The sequence below is a fragment of the Oncorhynchus mykiss genome, chromosome 11 (genome assembly GCF_057628025.1).
Source record: "Oncorhynchus mykiss isolate SJ-2025 chromosome 11, ASM5762802v1, whole genome shotgun sequence".
Lineage (NCBI taxonomy): Eukaryota > Metazoa > Chordata > Actinopteri > Salmoniformes > Salmonidae > Oncorhynchus > Oncorhynchus mykiss.
In genome coordinates, this window is record NC_143032.1 from 11,666,015 (window position 1) to 11,684,715 (window position 18,701).

At 47.0% G+C, this 18,701-nt stretch overlaps 1 protein-coding gene across 12 annotated transcripts in view; it reads left to right on the forward strand.

The window, feature by feature from the left end:
• The window catches only part of LOC110535264 (receptor-type tyrosine-protein phosphatase mu), a 304,962-nt gene that overhangs the window by 279,300 nt on the left and 6,961 nt on the right, over positions 1 to 18,701 (forward strand). For all 12 annotated transcript variants that reach the window (XM_036934853.2, XM_036934855.2, XM_036934858.2 and 9 more), the window contains 5 exons: positions 4,104 to 4,253; positions 4,372 to 4,545; positions 7,080 to 7,211; positions 7,929 to 8,054; positions 8,143 to 8,306. In XM_036934853.2, the coding sequence (XP_036790748.2) occupies positions 4,104 to 4,253; positions 4,372 to 4,545; positions 7,080 to 7,211; positions 7,929 to 8,054; positions 8,143 to 8,306 (746 nt within the window). The remainder of the gene's footprint in view (positions 1 to 4,103; positions 4,254 to 4,371; positions 4,546 to 7,079; positions 7,212 to 7,928; positions 8,055 to 8,142; positions 8,307 to 18,701) is intronic.

Below are 18,701 nucleotides of genomic sequence, written 5' to 3' on the forward strand. Positions count from 1 at the left end.
AGACAGACAGGGTGCGAGACAGACAGACAGGGTGAGAGACAGACAGACAGACAGGGTGAGAGACAGACAAACAGACAGGGTGCGAGACAGACAGACAGGGTGCGAGACAGACAGACAGACAGACAGGGTGAGAGACAGACAGACAGACAGGGTGCGAGACAGACAGACAGACAGGGTGCGAGACAGACAGACAGGGTGCGAGACAGACAGACAGACAGGGTGAGAGACAGACAAACAGACAGGGTGAGAGACAGACAGACAGACAGGGTGAGAGACAGACAGACAGACAGGGTGAGAGACAGACAGACAGACAGGGTGAGAGAGAGAGACAGGCAGGGTGGGAGACAGACAGACAGGGTGAGACACACAGGGTGAGAGAGACACACACAGGATGAGTGCGAGACAGACAGACAGGGTGAGAGACAGACAGACAGGGTGAGAGACAGACAGACAGGGTGAGAGACAGACAGACAGACAGGGTGAGAGACAGACAAACAGACAGGGTGCGAGACAGACAGACATTGTGCGAGACAGACAGACAGACAGGGTGCGAGACAGACAGACAGACAGGGTGCGAGACAGACAGACAGGGTGAGAGACAGACAGACAGACAGGGTGAGAGACAGACAAACAGACAGGGTGCGAGACAGACAGACAGGGTGCGAGACAGACAGACAGACAGGGTGAGAGACAGACAGACAGACAGGGTGAGAGACAGACAGACAGACAGGGTGAGAGACAGAGAGACAGACAGACAGGGTGAGAGACAGAGAGACAGACAGACAGGGTGAGAGACAGACAGACAGACAGACAGGGTGAGAGACAGACAGACAGACAGACAGACAGACAGGGTGAGAGACAGACAGACAGACAGACAGACAGGGTGAGAGACAGACAGACAGGGTGAGAGACAGACAGACAGGGTGAGTGAGAGACAGACAGACGGGGTGAGTGAGAGACAGACAGACAGGGTGAGAGACAGACAGACAGGGTGAGAGACAGACAGGGTGAGAGACAGACAGGGTGAGAGACAGACAGGGTGAGAGACAGACAGGGTGAGAGACAGACAGGGTGAGAGACAGACAGACAGACAGGGTGAGAGACAGACAGACAGACAGGGTGAGAGACAGACAGACAGACAGGGTGAGAGACAGACAGACAGACAGGGTGAGAGACAGACAGACATACAGACAGACAGGGTGAGAGACAGACAGACAGACAGACAGACAGTGTGAGAGACAGACAGACAGACAGGGTGAGAGACAGACAGACAGACAGGGTGAGAGACAGACAGACAGGGTGAGAGACAGACAGACAGACAGACAGGGTGAGAGAGACAGACAGGGTGAGAGAGACAGACAGGGTGAGAGAGACAGACAGGGTGAGAGAGACAGACAGACAGGGTGCGAGACAGACAGACAGGGTGCGAGACAGACAGACAGGGTGCGAGACAGACAGACAGATAGACAGGGTGCGAGACAGACAGACAGACAGACAGGGTGCGAGACAGACAGACAGGGTGCGAGACAGACTGACAGGGTGCGAGACAGACAGACAGACAGGGTGCGAGACAGACAGACAGACAGGGTGCGAGACAGACAGACAGACAGGGTGCGAGACAGACAGACAGACAGGGTGCGAGACAGACAGACAGACAGACAGGGTGAGAGACAGACAGACAGACAGACAGGGTGAGAGACAGACAGACAGACAGACAGGGTGAGAGACAGACAGGGTGAGAGACAGACAGACAGACAGGGTGAGAGACAGACAGACAGACAGGATGAGAGACAGACAGGGTGCGAGACAGACAGACAGGGTGCGAGACAGACAGACAGGGTGCGAGACAGACAGACAGACAGACGCACGGCGCGAGAGACAGACAGATGCACGGCGCGAGAGAGAGACAGACGCACGGCGCGAGAGAGAGACGCACGGCGCGAGAGAGTGAGACACAAGGGGTGTCTGACAGGGTGAGAGAGAGAGACAGACAGGGTGAGAGAGAGAGACAGGCAGGGTGGGAGACAGACAGACAGGGTGAGACACACAGGGTGAGAGAGACACACACAGGATGAGTGCGAGACAGACAGACAGGGTGCGAGACAGACAGACAGACAGGGTGCGAGACAGACAGACAGGGTGCGAGACAGACAGACAGACAGACGCACAGCGTGAGAGAGAGACAGACGCACGGCGCGAGAGAGAGACAGACGCACGGCGCGAGAGAGAGACAGACGCACGGCGCGAGAGAGAGACAGACGCACGGCGCGAGAGAGAGACAGACGCACGGCGCGAGAGAGAGACAGACGCACGGCGCGAGAGAGAGACAGACGCACGGCGCGAGAGAGAGACGCACGGCGCGAGAGAGTGAGACACAAGGGGTGTCTGACAGGGTGAGAGAGAGAGACAGACAGGGTGAGAGAGAGAGACAGGCAGGGTGGGAGACAGACAGACAGGGTGAGACACACAGGGTGAGAGAGACACACACAGGATGAGTGCGAGACAGACAGACAGGGTGCGAGACAGACAGACAGGGTGCGAGACAGACAGACAGGGTGCGAGACAGACAGACAGACAGACGCACAGCGTGAGAGAGAGACAGACGCACGGCGCGAGAGAGAGACAGACGCACGGCGCGAGAGAGAGACAGACGCACGGCGCGAGAGAGAGACAGACGCACGGCGCGAGAGAGAGACAGACGCACGGCGCGAGAGAGAGACAGACGCACGGCGCGAGAGAGAGACAGACGCACGGCGCGAGAGACAGAGACAGACGCACGGCGCGAGAGACAGAGACAGACGCACGGCGCGAGAGACAGACAGACGCACGGCGCGAGAGACAGAGACAGACGCACGGCGCGAGAGACAGAGACAGACGCACGGCGCGAGAGACAGAGACAGACGCACGGCGCGAGAGACAGAGACAGACGCACGGCGCGAGAGACAGAGACAGACGCACGGCGCGAGAGAGAGACAGACGCACGGCGCGAGAGAGAGAGAGAGACGCACGCCGCGAGAGAGAGAGACGCACTGCGTGAGAGAGAGAGAGTGTGCAAATGTGGTAAGATTAGGAAGGTAAGGCAATAAATAGGCCATAGAGGTTGAAATAATTACATACCCACAAATTAGTGGGTATGCCTCTTCGGCTAGCCGGGAGATGGGCCTAGCTCGAGGCTAGCTCAAGGCTAACTGGTGCTTGCTTCGGGACAGAGGCGTTAACCAGCAGTAGCTACTCGGTTGCAGTCATCTGCGATGATCCGGAATCCGGTGATGTGGTGGAGAAAAGAAGTCTGATATGCTTTGGGTTGATATCGCGCTGTGCAGACTGGCAGTTATTGACCTACCTTTTTTAATGTTTTAATTTTTAATTTTACCTTTTATTTAACTAGGCAAGTCAGTTAAGAACAAATTCTTATTTTCAATGACGGCCTAGGAACAGTGGGTTAACTGCCTTGTTCAGGGGCAGAATGACAGATTTGTACCTTGTCAGCTCGGGGATTTGAACTTGCAACCTTCCGGTTACTAAAGCTGGCTGGCGTCTGAACTAAAGGTGAAGACCGCTAGCCGTGGCTAACAGTGACTAGTAGCTAGTTAGCTGGCTAGCTCCTGATGGCGGTTCCAGTTATAGCGTATGAAAATAGCAGATCCACATTGGGCGAGACGGGTTGCAGGATTGTATATTTAGATCGGAGGTAGAAAGTGAGATAAAAGATATATACGAAAAAAACGACTAAACCGACTATTTACGTGGGACAAGACGAGCACGCGTCCGACTGCTACGCCATCTTGGATCGACTTGATTCTTCTATTCTACGGAGTCATTTACTTGATGTTCATATTCTTATATTTTCTTATTTCTTATTGTTGTAAAAAAGGACCGCGCAAGTAAGCATTTCATTGGACGATGTATACCATGCATATTCCGTACATACGACTAATAAAAGTTTAAACATAAGCTGGCTTGAGTCAGTCATCACTGTTGTTAGGTCGTCTTTCTGACAGTGTTCACTACCTGCACTTTAATGGCGATGTGAGTCCTTCCTGTTCAGGTGTAGCATGGCTGTCTGTCCCTCACTATATCCTGGGCCCTCCTCTGTCCTACAGGAGCAGTATGTGTTCATCCACGACGCCATCTTGGAGGCGTGTCTGTGCGGGGACACCACCGTCCCAGCCAACCAGCTACGATCAGTCTACTATGACATGAACCGCCTGGACCCCCAGACCAACTCCAGCCAGATCAAAGAGGAGTTCAGGGTATGTGGCTTGGGCCTACGTGTGTGCATTGTTCATCATACGTGGATATGTGGTATATTAGTGGACTTCACTCATGTCCAATTGTGTCTTGGAGTGCTCATATCCCCCCTCCCTCCAGACTCTGAACATGGTGACTCCTACGTTGCGTGTGGAGGACTGCAGCATCGCCCTGCTCCCCAGGAACCACGAGAAGAACCGCTGTATGGACGTCCTCCCGCCAGACCGCTGTCTGCCCTTCCTCATCACCATCGACGGAGAGAGTTCCAACTACATTAACGCTGCCCTCATGGACGTACGTCACACACACACACACACACACACAGGAGCACACAGACACACACACACACAGGAGCACACAGGAGCACACATACACACACACACAGGAGCACACATACACACACACACAGGAGCACACATACACACACACACAGGAGCACACACACACACAAACACACACACACACACACACACACACACACACACACAGGAACACACACACACACACAGGAACACACACACACATACATGAACTTGAGCACACTCGCTCGTAACCTTTTTTAATGACTTGCCATGTCAGTCCGTGTGTAAGTCATTAGATGTAAATGTACTGCTGGAAAAGTTGATACTAAAACTGTTCTTTTTTATCCTTGTGGTGAAATATAATCATGTAGATTGGTCAGTGTTCAGTCAGTATTCTACATATAGGGCAGATTTGCCACACACAGAGTGAAACGCGTACACACAGAGTGAGACACACACACACACACAGAGTGAAACGCTCACACACAGAGTGAGACGCACACGCAGAGTGAGACGCACACACACACACACAGAGAGTGAAACGCACGCGCAGAGTGAGACACACACACACACAGAGTGAGTGAGACACACGTGCAGAGTGAGACACACGTGCAGAGTGAGACACACGTGCAGAGTGAGACACACGTGCAGAGTGAGACACACGTGCAGAGTGAGACACACGTGCAGAGTGAGACACACGTGCAGAGTGAGACACACGTGCAGAGTGAGACACACGTGCAGAGTGAGACACACGTGCAGAGTGAGACACACACACACAGAGTGAGTGAGACACACACACACAGAGTGAGTGAGACACACACACACAGAGTGAGTGAGACACACACACACAGAGTGAGTGAGACACACACACACACAGAGTGAGTGAGACACACACACACACAGAGTGAGTGAGACACACACACACACAGAGTGAGTGAGACACACACACACAGAGTGAGTGAGACACACACACACAGAGTGAGTGAGACACACACACAGAGTGAGTGAGACACACACACAGTGAGTGAGACACACACACAGAGTGAGTGAGACACACACACAGAGTGAGTGAGACACACACACAGAGTGAGTGAGACACACACACAGAGTGAGTGAGACACACACACAGAGTGAGTGAGACACACACACAGAGTGAGTGAGACACACACACAGAGTGAGTGAGACACACACACAGAGTGAGTGAGACACACACACAGAGTGAGTGAGACACACACACAGAGTGAGTGAGACACACACACAGAGTGAGTGAGACACACACACAGAGTGAGTGAGACACACACACGCAGAGTGAGTGAGACACACACACGCAGAGTGAGTGAGACACACACACGCAGAGTGAGTGAGACACACACACGCAGAGTGAGTGAGACACACACACGCAGAGTGAGTGAGACACACACACGCAGAGTGAGTGTGAGTGAGACACACGCAGAGTGAGTGAGACACACACGCAGAGTGAGTGTGAGTGAGACACACGCAGAGTGAGTGTGAGTGAGAACAGACAGAGAGAGGGCCAGAGGGAGGAACAGAGAGAGGGCCAGAGGTAGGAACAGAGAGAGAGAGGGCCAGAGGTAGGAACAGAGAGAGAGAGGGCCAGAGGTAGGAACAGAGAGAGATAGGGCCAGAGGTAGGAACAGAGAGAGAGAGGGCCAGAGGGAGGAACAGAGAGAGAGAGAGAGGGGCCAGAGGGAGGAACAGAGAGAGAGAGGGCCAGAGGGAGGAACATAGAGGGGGCCAGAGGGGGGAACAGAGAGAGAGAGAGAGAGAGAGAGAGAGGGGGCCAGAGGGAGGAACAGAGAGAGAGAGAAGGCCAGAGGGAGGAACATGGAGAGAGAGAGAGAGGGCCAGAGGGAGGAACAGAGGGAGATCAGATTTGGTGACTCAGCAGTCTTGGGGCATCCTGTGGTTAAATAGCTGGTGGGTAAATTGCCCATCCATCTCTATAATAATCACCCCACGTTCCTTAGCGAGCCATTTTCCAGCCAAACCTAAACAGTAAGGGGACTGTCAGCATATCATGTTGATGAATGTCTATTGCTTTTTCTCTGTGCTTCCACCAACAATTATGTCCTTATTGAAAATGATTAAAAACAGATGGCTTTGGATTGATTCGTCCCATCGTCATGGAAATAACCTAACCAAAACAATTGCAATGTGTTTTTTTTTGTTGAACACAGCAATATGACTGTTTGGATTAGTTTAATGGAAATAAAGTGTCATCAATTATACTCTTTAGTCATCATAGCAGCAGATATGGATTTGCTATGTGGTAGCAGTGTTGATAGTGGAATTAATTTATAATGCACATAAATATCTGGAACTAATGAACTACGTTTCTTGTTCATGACTCCTTAAGGAACAGACATAGTATCGTGAACTGGAGATCTGACCTCATTATGACCCCAAGAGTCTGACGACGTGTCTATTATCTCTGGAACGTTTATTTAGAATACTACTATTCTAGTAGACAAAGTAGATGGACTTCCTCCTCCTCTTCCTCCACAGAGCTACAAGCAGCCGTCAGCTTTCATCGTTACCCAGCACCCCTTGCCCAACACGGTCAAAGACTTCTGGAGGCTGGCGCTGGACTACCACTGCACCTCCATAGTGATGCTCAATGACGTAGACCCAGCACAGGTAAGAGAGGCCAGTCAATCATGCCAACATTTACTATACCATCAAACACAGACCTTCCAGATTTGGAGGTCTATAAAAACATATGTTTGTCCTCATGGACTTTATTAAATGATAATGGTTTTGATCAACTACCAAAAGTTCAGGGGCCCTATCCTCCCATAGAAAGGAGAACAGACCAGTGTATGGTCAGATAAACCCATAAAGAAGAGGGGAAGGCGTTTGCCTTAAACTGACTCTGGCCTGGGGCCCTGTCTGTCAAAATGTAGCAGGGATCAAAGAATGGTGTGTAGCAGCTTTTCCTTGTAACACCGCCCCCTTGGCTGGCTACAGTAGCCTCTCGTACCCGTTTCTAACTAAATCAAATCAAATCAAATTTCAAATCTAGCCAGGCAAACAGGGTACACTGCTATGGTGGAATGCCCTAGTGTGTGTCATTGTGGATTAGGCTCAATAGAAAGTGTTTCGCTCTTAATACGGAATCCATTTTAGGAAGTCCCTAATAGTCAGTGACATGCTTACTTGTTAGCCTTAGCAATTCTCATTTCTCATCTCAAAGTAGGTGTTCCTCAATCCTCAAACAATGCGACTTCGTCTCTCAGATAGAACGGCTCGGTTGTCATTGCTCAAAGCAAAGGTGTCGATTGTCATCCACTTCTCAGTTTATTCAAATGTCTCATTTTAAATGTGTATGCAATAAGTGTGTGTGTTTGTGTGCAGCTGTGTCCCCAGTACTGGCCGGAGAACGGCGTGCACCGCCACGGGCCCATCCAGGTGGAGTTTGTGTCCGCTGACCTGGAGGAGGACATCATCAGCAGGATATTCCGTGTCTACAACGCTGCACGGGTACAAGACAGAACACACACACACACATTCCCTCCCACTCGCACACACACACACAGTCATTGTAACATGTCCATGTCTCTCTGTCCAGCCGCAGGACGGGTACCGCATGGTGCAGCAGTTCCAGTTCCTGGGCTGGCCCATGTACCGGGACACCCCCGTCTCCAAGCGCTCCTTCCTCAAGCTCATCCGCCAGGTGGACAAGTGGCAGGAGGAGTATGACGGGGGAGAGGGACGTACCGTGGTGCACTGTCTGTAAGTATGGTTGCAAAGGGAGGGGGTATTACTGGAAACGTTCTAATCATCTCTGGCCCTCTGTTGCCTTTAACATAACATGGCAAATTATATGAATTCATTCAATAAAATTATTTTACAATAGAATGACAAAGCTGTGAAACATTATCCTGAATATAAACCATTAACTTAGGGAATACCATTGGTGTTTAATATGAGGATGTCAGCATGAAATATATCTTTTTAAATTGTTTACACTATTTCTTTCACTATGTCGATATGTATTTGTCAATGTTTTGCCATTGAACTGGTTGTAGTTGGAAGAGTTGCAGAGTTAATTGAAAACAATGCTGTTGTTGATTAGATGCTTTTTTGCATTAATTAGGCTATTTAGTCACATAAAAAACGATTAGTATAAATAATACAAATAAAAAAAGTTATTCAAGTAAGTTACAATAAAATGCCATAGATTTTCTGTTAATTACCAAATTTACTGAAGATTCCAGTAACTTTTGTAAATGACTGGTAGCGTTGCAGCCCTATCTGTAAGTAGCTACCGGTCATGACTCAGCCTACACTTAGTGATCAGTAGACCTTAAACCTAGCTCTGTACTTCCTGAATCGCTGGAAAGAGAAGGGAATCTTCGGTATTTGATATAACAATCAGATGGGTCATTTTGGTCCACCGGGGTCACAGTAACACCAGTAACACTGGACCACTCCGGTGGGACAGTGTGAAATGTCACGGTCATCCTCTAATGGTGATCAATTACACTCTAGCCATCGGGATTGTAGCCCTGCGTCTCTTCATCCTGCCTTCTGACAGCCATCTGTAAGGGTGACATACTGAAGACAACACTGTGCTCACACAAACATTGTCTGCCATCATAATGAACCATAATGAACAGAACGCCATTTAAAGGCCCACTTCCTAATAAAAAACAACAAGACAGCAGAAACAACAACAAGACAGCAGCCCTGCTTCTTGTTTTGCTGTAAGGCTCAGGAATAGGGCTGAAATATAGCACATTTTCCCCCAACATCAGACACCCCCTAACTTCGGACGTCTCTAGTGGTTAGAGGATTAAATCGCCTCAAGAGCTCAACATTTAAATGGACTGGAAAATTGCTAATGGATTTCAGGCAAGTAATAATCTTTTTACCGGAAGGCCAGCTTGTGAACTATCTAGTAAACACTTCAGATACAAGGTTGGTGTCTCTTTTTTGAACAAAATTAAAGGAATATATCTTGTAATTGAACAAAATAGTAAGGTGGCCAATAACTGGTATGCCGATAATATGGGACGTATTGTGGGGGGGTAAACCACTTATCAAAAAGCTGATATTAGTATTTCTACTGAAATGTCAAACATACTAATTGCTAACCCGTTAGCTAACATTTTTATGACACCAAAAATCACAAAACATTGATGGCTTGATCACAAAGACACCGTTGAAGGTAATATATTTCTTAAACGCTGTTGAATATGCCGTTAATACAGGATGCTACGCATGTGTGTGTGTGTGTGTATGTATATATATATATATATATATATATATATATGTATGTATGTATGTATGTATGTATGTATGTATGTATGTATGTATGTATGTATGTATGTATGTATGTATGTATGTATGTATGTATGTATGTATGTATGTATGTATGTATGTATGTATGTATGTATGTATGTATGTATGTATGTATGTATGTATGTATGTGTATACATATACACTGCTCAAAAAAATAAAGGGAACACTAAAATAACACATCCTCGATCTGAATGAATTAAATAATCTTATTAAATACTTTTTTCTTTACATAGTTGAATGTGCTGACAACAAAATCACACAAGAATTATCAATGGAAATCAAAATGTTCAACCCATGGAGGTCTGGATTTGGAGTCACACTCAAAGTTAAAATGGAAAACCACACTACAGGCTGATCCAACGTTGATGTAATGTCCTTAAAACAAATCAAAATGAGGCTCAGTAGTGTGTGTGGCCTCCACATGCCTGTATGACCTCCCTACAACGCCTGGGCATGCTCCTGATGAGGTGGCGGATGGTCTCCTGAGGGATCTCCTCCCAGACCTGGACTAAAGCATCCACCAACTCCTGGACAGTCTGTGGTGCAACGTGGCGTTGGTGGATGGAGCGAGACATGATGTCCCAGATGTGCTCAATTGGATTCAGGTCTGGGGAACGGGCGGGCCAGTCCATAGCATCAATGCCTTCCTCTTGCAGGAACTGCTGACACACTCCAGCCACATGAGGTCTTGCATTAGGAGGAACCCAGGGCCAAGCGCACCAGCATGTGGTCTCACAAGGGGTCTGAGGATCTCATCTCGGTACCTAATGGCATGCCGGCTACCTCTGGCGAGCACATGGGGGGCTGTGCGGCCCCCCAAAGAAATGCCACCCCACACCATGACTGACCCACCGCCAAACCGGTCATGCTGGAGGATGTTGCAGGCAGCAGAACGTTCTCCACGGCGTCTCCAGACTCTGTCACGTCTGTCACATGTGCTCAGTGTGAACCTGCTTTCATCTGTGAAGAGCACAGGGCGCCAGTGGCGAATTCTCTGGCAAATGCCAAACGTCCTGCATGGTGTTGGGCTCTAAGCACAACCCCCACCTGTGGACGTCGGGCCCTCATACCACCCTCACGGAGTCTGTTTCTGACCGTTTGAGCAGACACATGCACATTTTTGGCCTGCTGGAGGTCATTTTGCAGGGCTCTGGTAGTGCTCCTCCTGCTCCTCCTTGCACAAAGGCGGAAGTAGCAGTCCTGCTGCTGGGTTGTTGCCCTCCTACGGCCTCCTCCATGTCTCCTGATGTACTGGCCTGTCTCCTGGTAGCGCCTCCATGCTCTGGACACTACGCTGACAGGCACAGCAAACCTTCTTGCCACAGCTCGCATTGATGTGTCATCCTGGATGAGCTGCACTACCTGAGCCACTTGTGTGGGTTGTAGACTCCGTCTCATGCTACCACTAGAGTGAAAGCACCGCCAGCATTCAAAAGTGACCAAAACATCAGCCAGGAAGCATAGGAACTGAGAAGTGGTCTGTGGTTATCACCTGCAGAACCACTCCTTTATTGGGGGTGTCTTGCTAATTGCCTATAATTTCCACCTGTTGTCTATTCCATTTGCACAACAGCATGTGAAATTTATTGTCAATCAGTGTTGCTTCCTAAGTGGACAGTTTGATTTCACAGAAGTGTGATTGACTTGGAGTTACATTGTGTTGTTTAAGTGTTCCCTTTATTTTTTTGAGCAGTGTATATATGTATGTATATATATATATATGTGTATGCATGTATGTATATATATATGTGTATATGTATGTATGTATGTACAGTGCCTTGCGAAAGTATTCGGCCCCCTTGAACTTTGCGACCTTTTGCCACATTTCAGGCTTCAAACATAAAGATATAAAACTGTATTTTTTTGTGAAGAATCAACAACAAGTGGGACACAATCATGAAGTGGAACGACATTTATTGGATATTTCAAACTTTTATAACAAATCAAAAACTGAAAAATTGGGTGTGCAAAATTATTCAGCCCCCTTAAGTTAATACTTTGTAGCGCCACCTTTTGCTGCGATTACAGCTGTAAGTCGCTTGGGGTATGTCTCTATCAGTTTTGCACATCGAGAGACTGACATTTTTTCCCATTCCTCCTTGCAAAACAGCTCGAGCTCAGTGAGATGGAGAGCATTTGTGAACAGCAGTTTTCAGTTCTTTCCATAGATTCTCGATTGGATTCAGGTCTGGACTTTGACTTGGCCATTCTAACACCTGGATATGTTTATTTTTGAACCATTCCATTGTAGATTTTGCTTTATGTTTTGGATCATTGTCTTGTTGGAAGACAAATCTCCATCCCAGTCTCAGGTCTTTTGCAGACTCCATCAGGTTTTCTTCCAGAATGGTCTTGTATTTGGCTCCATCCATCTTCCCATCAATTTTAACCATCTTCCCTGTCCCTGCTGAAGAAAAGCAGGCCCAAACCATGATGCTGCCACCACCATGTTTGACAGTGGGGATGGTGTGTTCAGCTGTGTTGCTTTTACGCCAAACATAACGTTTTGCATTGTTGCCAAAAAGTTCAATTTTGGTTTCATCTGACCAGAGCACCTTCTTCCACATGTTTGGTGTGTCTCCCAGGTGGCTTGTGGCAAACTTTAAACAACACTTTTTATGGATATCCTTAAGAAATGGCTTTCTTCTTGCCACTCTTCCATAAAGGCCAGATTTGTGCAATATACGACTGATTGTTGTCCTATGGACAGAGTCTCCCACCTCAGCTGTAGATCTCTGCAGTTCATCCAGAGTGATCATGGGCCTCTTGGCTGCATCTTTGATCAGTCTTCTCCTTGTATGAGCTGAAAGTTTAGAGGGACGGCCAGGTCTTGGTAGATTTGCAGTGGTCTGATACTCCTTCCATTTCAATATTATCGCTTGCACAGTGCTCCTTGGGATGTTTAAAGCTTGGGAAATATTTTTGTATCCAAATCCGGCTTTAAACTTCTTCACAACAGTATCTCGGACCTGCCTGGTGTGTTCCTTGTTCTTCATGATGCTCTCTGCGCTTTTAACGGACCTCTGAGACTATCACAGTGCAGGTGCATTTATACGGAGACTTGATTACACACAGGTGGATTGTATTTATCATCATTAGTCATTTAGGTCAACATTGGATCATTCAGAGATCCTCACTGAACTTCTGGAGAGAGTTTGCTGCACTGAAAGTAAAGGGGCTGAATAATTTTGCACGCCCAATTTTTCAGTTTTTGATTTGTTAAAAAAGTTTGAAATATCCAATAAATGTCGTTCCACTTCATGATTGTGTCCCACTTGTTGTTGATTCTTCACAAAAAAATACAGTTTTATATCTTTGTTGTTTGAAGCCTGAAATGTGGCAAAAGGTCGGAAAGGTCAAGGGGGCCGAATACTTTCGCAAGGCACTGTATGTATGTATAAGTATGTATGTATGTATAAATATGTATGTATGTATGTATGTATGTATGTATGTATGTATATGTATGTATGTATGTGTAGATTTATGTATATGTATATGTATGTATATATATATATATATATATATATATATATATGTGTGTGTGTGTGTGTGTGTGTGTATGTATGAATGTGTGTGTATATATATAATACATACATACATATATATATGTGTGTGTGTGTATGTATGTATGTGTGTATATATATAATACATACATACATACATACAAACATGCGTAGCATATATATATATATATATATATATATACACACACACACACACACACACACAGTTGAAGTCAGAAGTTTACATACACATATATATATATATATATATATACACACACACACACACACACAGTTGAAGTCAGAAGTTTACATACACTTAGGTTGGAGTCATTAAAACTCATTTTTCAACCACTCCACAAATTTCTTGTTAACAAACTATAGTTTTGGCAAGTCTGTTAGGACATCTACTTTGTGCATGACACAAGTCATTTTTCCAAGAATTGTTTAAGGGCAGATTATTTAACTTAGAATTCTCTGTATCACAATTCCAGTGGGTCAGAAGTTTACATACACTAAGTTGACTTTGCCTTTAAACAGTTTGGAAAATTCCAGAAAATTATGTCATGGCTTTAGAAGATTCTGATAGTCTAAATGACATAATTTCAGTCAATTGGAGGTGTACTTGTGGATGTATTTCAAGGCCTACCTTCAACCTCAGTACCTCTTTGCTTGACATCGTGGGAAAATCAAAAGAAATCAGCCAAGACCTCAGAAAACAAATTGTAGATCTCCACAAGTCTGGTTCATCCTTGGGAGCAATTTCCAAACACCTGAAGGTACAACGTTCATCTGTACAAACAATAGTACGCAAGTATAAACACCATGGGACACGCAGCTGTCATACCGCTCAGGAAGGAGACGCGTTCTGTCTCCTAGAGATGAACGTATTTTGGTACGAAAAGTGCATATCAATCCCAGAACAACAGCAAACGACCTTATGAAGATGCTGGCGGAAACCGGTACAAAATTATCTATATTCACAGTAAAACGAGTCGTATATCGACATAACCTGAAAGGCCGCTCAGCAAGGAAGAAGCCACTGCTCCAAAACCTCCATAAAAAAAGCCAGTCTACGGTTTGCATCTGCACATGGGGATAAAGATCGTACTTTTTGGACAAATGTCCTCTGATCTGATGAAACAAAAATGGTACTGCTTGGACATGATGACCATCGTTATGTTTGGAGGAAAAAGGGAGAGGCTTGCCAAAGAACACCATCCCAACTGTGAAGCACGGGGGATGGTGTTGTGGGGTTGCTTTGCTGCAGGAGGCACTGGTGAACTTCACAAAATAGTTGACATCATGAAAATGACTCCAAGCATACTTCCAAAGTTGTGGCAAAATGGCTTAAGGACAACAAAGTCAAGGTATTGGAGTGGCCATCACAAAGCCCTGACCCCAATCCTATTGAAAGTTTGTGGGCAGAACTGAAAAAGCATGTGTGAGCAAGGAGGCCTACAAACCTGACACAGTTACACCAGCTCTGTCAGGAGGAATGGGCCAAAATTCACCCAACTTACTGTGGGAAGCTTGTGGAATGCTACCTGAATCATTTGACCCAAGTTAAACAATGTAAAGGCAATGCTACCAAATACTAATTTAACGTATGTAAACTTCTGACCCACTGGGAATGTGGTGAAAGAAATAAAAGCTGATATAAATCATTTATTGACATTTGACATTCTTAAAATAAAGTTGTGATCCTAACTGACCTAAGACAGGACATTTTTACTAGGATTAGATGTCAGGAATTGTGAAATTCTGAGTTTCAATATATTTGGCTAAGGTGTATATAAACTTCCGACTTCAACTGTATTTAATTCAAAATGATCAAAAATCTCAATCTATTTCTATTTGACCCATTTAGTCTGGCCCAAGCCAACTTTTTTAACCAGACGAATCAGTGTGATATCACGGTGTGAATTTAAATGTGCAATCCATTCCAGGTTATCTCCACTTATGAAGTAGAAGAAATACAGAGGAGAGGCTGATCTGAATTACAAGAGGGAATCACATCAAATGAGCTTGTGGTTCCCGATGCTGCCCAGATTTAGCTTTTAATGCCCCGGTGGGAGAGGCCTCTGGGTGGGCCTCTGCCTCAGCTCAATCTGCCCTTCCTTATCTTCAGCAACCCCACTTTACTCAGAGAAATGGGGGGGGTGAGGAGGGGAGAGATAGAGGAGGGGGAGAGAAGAGGCCCCAGTTGGGTGGGAAATGAGATTGGAAAGTAGAGGGAAGGAGGACGACGACAGGGTGGTTGTTGATGTAGTCTGTGATTGGTGCTCTTTAACAGGTTTACCGGTCCGTTCTGTAAGCCAGAGAGTCCAGGAGAAAAAAACAAAACACCCACATACGTGACTCTTATTGTTAGTCTCCGGAGAGATTCCTATCGCCCGACCAGAGAGTCCGACACACACACACACACACACACACACACACACACACACACACACACACACACACACACATATAGTCACACACAGGCGCAGACACACATACACACACAAGATGCAGACACACATACACACACAAGATGCAGCACACACACACACACACACACATATAGTCACACACAGGCGCAAACACACATACACACACAAGATGCAGACATACACTAACCAGAGACAAACAGCCCACACAACACACACGTTCAACAAAGGTCAGAAAGAGAACACTGTCTATCTGCCTGATCTGACGATCTATTACCCTCGTATAGTGTACTATATCGGAAATAGGGTCCAAACATTCCCCAGAATAATGCGTAAGGCCAGAGGAATGTGGAGGTTGACAGAGGTTAACTCCTGAGTTGAGAGAAGTAAACAGGTTTTATTCGTAAGGGAGAGTGGGGTAAGTTTAGCCACCCAAGTTGAGCCAAGGCAGTACGCTGAGCCACCCTTGTTTCTAGGAAACCGAACACAAAATGAATCATTTGACCAAATATTTAGGTAGAGGTCATCATTTCATGGAGTCTGTGAAGGAAGAAAAAATGGAAAGCAAGTTAGATCCTAAAAACAGATTTTCACCAGGTCAAATTAGTTTGTGTTAGAGGTTTCATGATGCTTGTATCTAGACCAAAGTAGATCATTTAAAGATTGTTCAGTATGTCAGTTGGGGTCTCTATAAGCTTCAATATGAGGTCCTAAACCGAGCATGAACGTGCATCCTTGTAGATGTGTGGGCTAATATAGTCAAAAGATTTGCCTTGGGTTAAGTTGAGCCAATGGCAAGTTGAGCAAATTGAAACATTTTCTTCCCAGCTGTAATGCAAGGCAAAGACATCTGACTGGTAAAACCCTGGATCGTTGTTATTCTAACTTCCGCGACGCATATAAGGCCCTCCCCTGCCCTCCTTTCGGAAAAGCTGACCACGACTCCTTTTTGTTGCTTCCAGCCTGCAGACCGACTAAAACAAGAAGCTCCCGCGCTCAGGTCTGTTCAACGCTGGTCCGACCAATCTGACTCCACGCTTCAAGACTGCTTCGATCACGTGGATTGGGATATGTTCCGCATTGCGTCCAACAACAACATTGAAGAATACGCTGATTCGGTTGGCAAGTTCATTAGAAAGTGCATTGGCGATGTTATACCCACAGCAACGATTAAAACATTCCCAAACCAGGAACCTTGGATTGATGGCAGCATTCGCGCGAAACTGAAAGCGCGAACCACTGCTTTCAACCAGGGCAAGGTGACCGGAAACATGACCCAATACAAACAGTGTAACTATTCCCTCCGCAAGGCAATCAAACAAGCTAAGCGTCAGTGTAGAGACAAAGTAGAGTCGCAATTCAACGGCTCAGACACAAGAGGTATGTGGCAGGGTCTACAGTCAATCACGGATTACAAAAAGAAATCCAGCCCAGTCACGGACCAGGATGTCTTGCTCCCAGGCAGACTAAATAACTTTTTTGCCCGCTTTGAGGACAACACAGTGCCACTCACACGGCCCGCTACCAAAACCTGCGGACTCTCCTTCACTGCAGCCGACGTGAGTAAAACATTTAAACGTGTTAACCCTCGCATCCCCAGCTGCGTCCTCAGAGCATGCGCAGACCAGCTGGCTGGTGTGTTTACAGACATATTCAAGCAATCCTTATCCCAGTCTGCTGTTCCCACATCCTTCGAGGGCCACCATTGTTCCTGTTTCCAAGAAAGCTAAGGTAACTGAGCTAAACGACTACCGCTCCGTAGCACTCACTTCCGTCATCATGAAGTGCTTTGAGAGACTAGGCAAGGACCATATCACCTCCACCCTACCTGACACCCTAGAACCACTCCAATTTGCTTACCACCACAATAGGTCCACAGACGACGCAACCACACTGCACACTGCACACTGCCCTAACCCATCTGGACAAGAGGAATACCTATTTGAGAATGCTGTTTGTTCATCGACTACAGCTCAGCATTTAACACCATAGTACCCTCCAAACTCGTCATCAAGCTCGACCCCGCCCTGTGCAACTGGGTACTGGACTTCCTGAACGGGCCGCCCCCAGGTGGTGAGTGTAGGTAACATCTCCACCCCGCTGATCCTCAACACTGGGGCCCCACAAGGGTGCATTCTGAGCCCTCTCCTGTACTCTCTGTTCACCCACGACTGCGTGGCCATGCACGCCTCCAACTCAATCATCAAGTTTGCGGACGACACTACAGTGGTAGGCTTGATTACCAACAACGATGAGACGGCCTACAGGGAGGAGGTGAGGGTCCTCGGAGTGTGGTGTCAGGAAAATAACCTCACACTCAACGTCAACAAAACAAAGGAGATGATTGTGGACTTCAGGAAACAGCAGAAGGAGCACCCCCCTATCCACATCGACGGGACAGTAGTGGAGAGGGTAGTAAGTTTTTTAAGTTCCTCGGCTTACACATCACAGACAAACTGAATTGGTCCACCCACACAGACAGCGTTGTGAAGAAGGCGAAGCAGCGCCTCTTCAACCTCAGGAGGCTGAAGAAATTTGTCTTGTCACCAAAAGCACTCACAAACTTCTACAGATGCACAATCGAGAGCATGCTGTCGGGCTGTATCACCGCCTGGTACGGCAACTGCTCCGCCCACAACCGTAAGGCTCTCCAGAGTGTAGTGAGGTCTGCACAACGCATCACCGGGGGCAAACTACCTGCCCTCCAGGACACCTACACCACCCGATGTCACAGGAAGGCCATAAAGATCATCAAGGACAACAACCACCCGAGCCACTGCCTGTTCACCCCGCTATCATCCAGAAGGCGAGGTCAGTACAGGTGCATCAAAGCAGGAACCGAGAGACTGAAAAACAGCTTCTATCTCAAGGCCATCAGACTGTTAAAC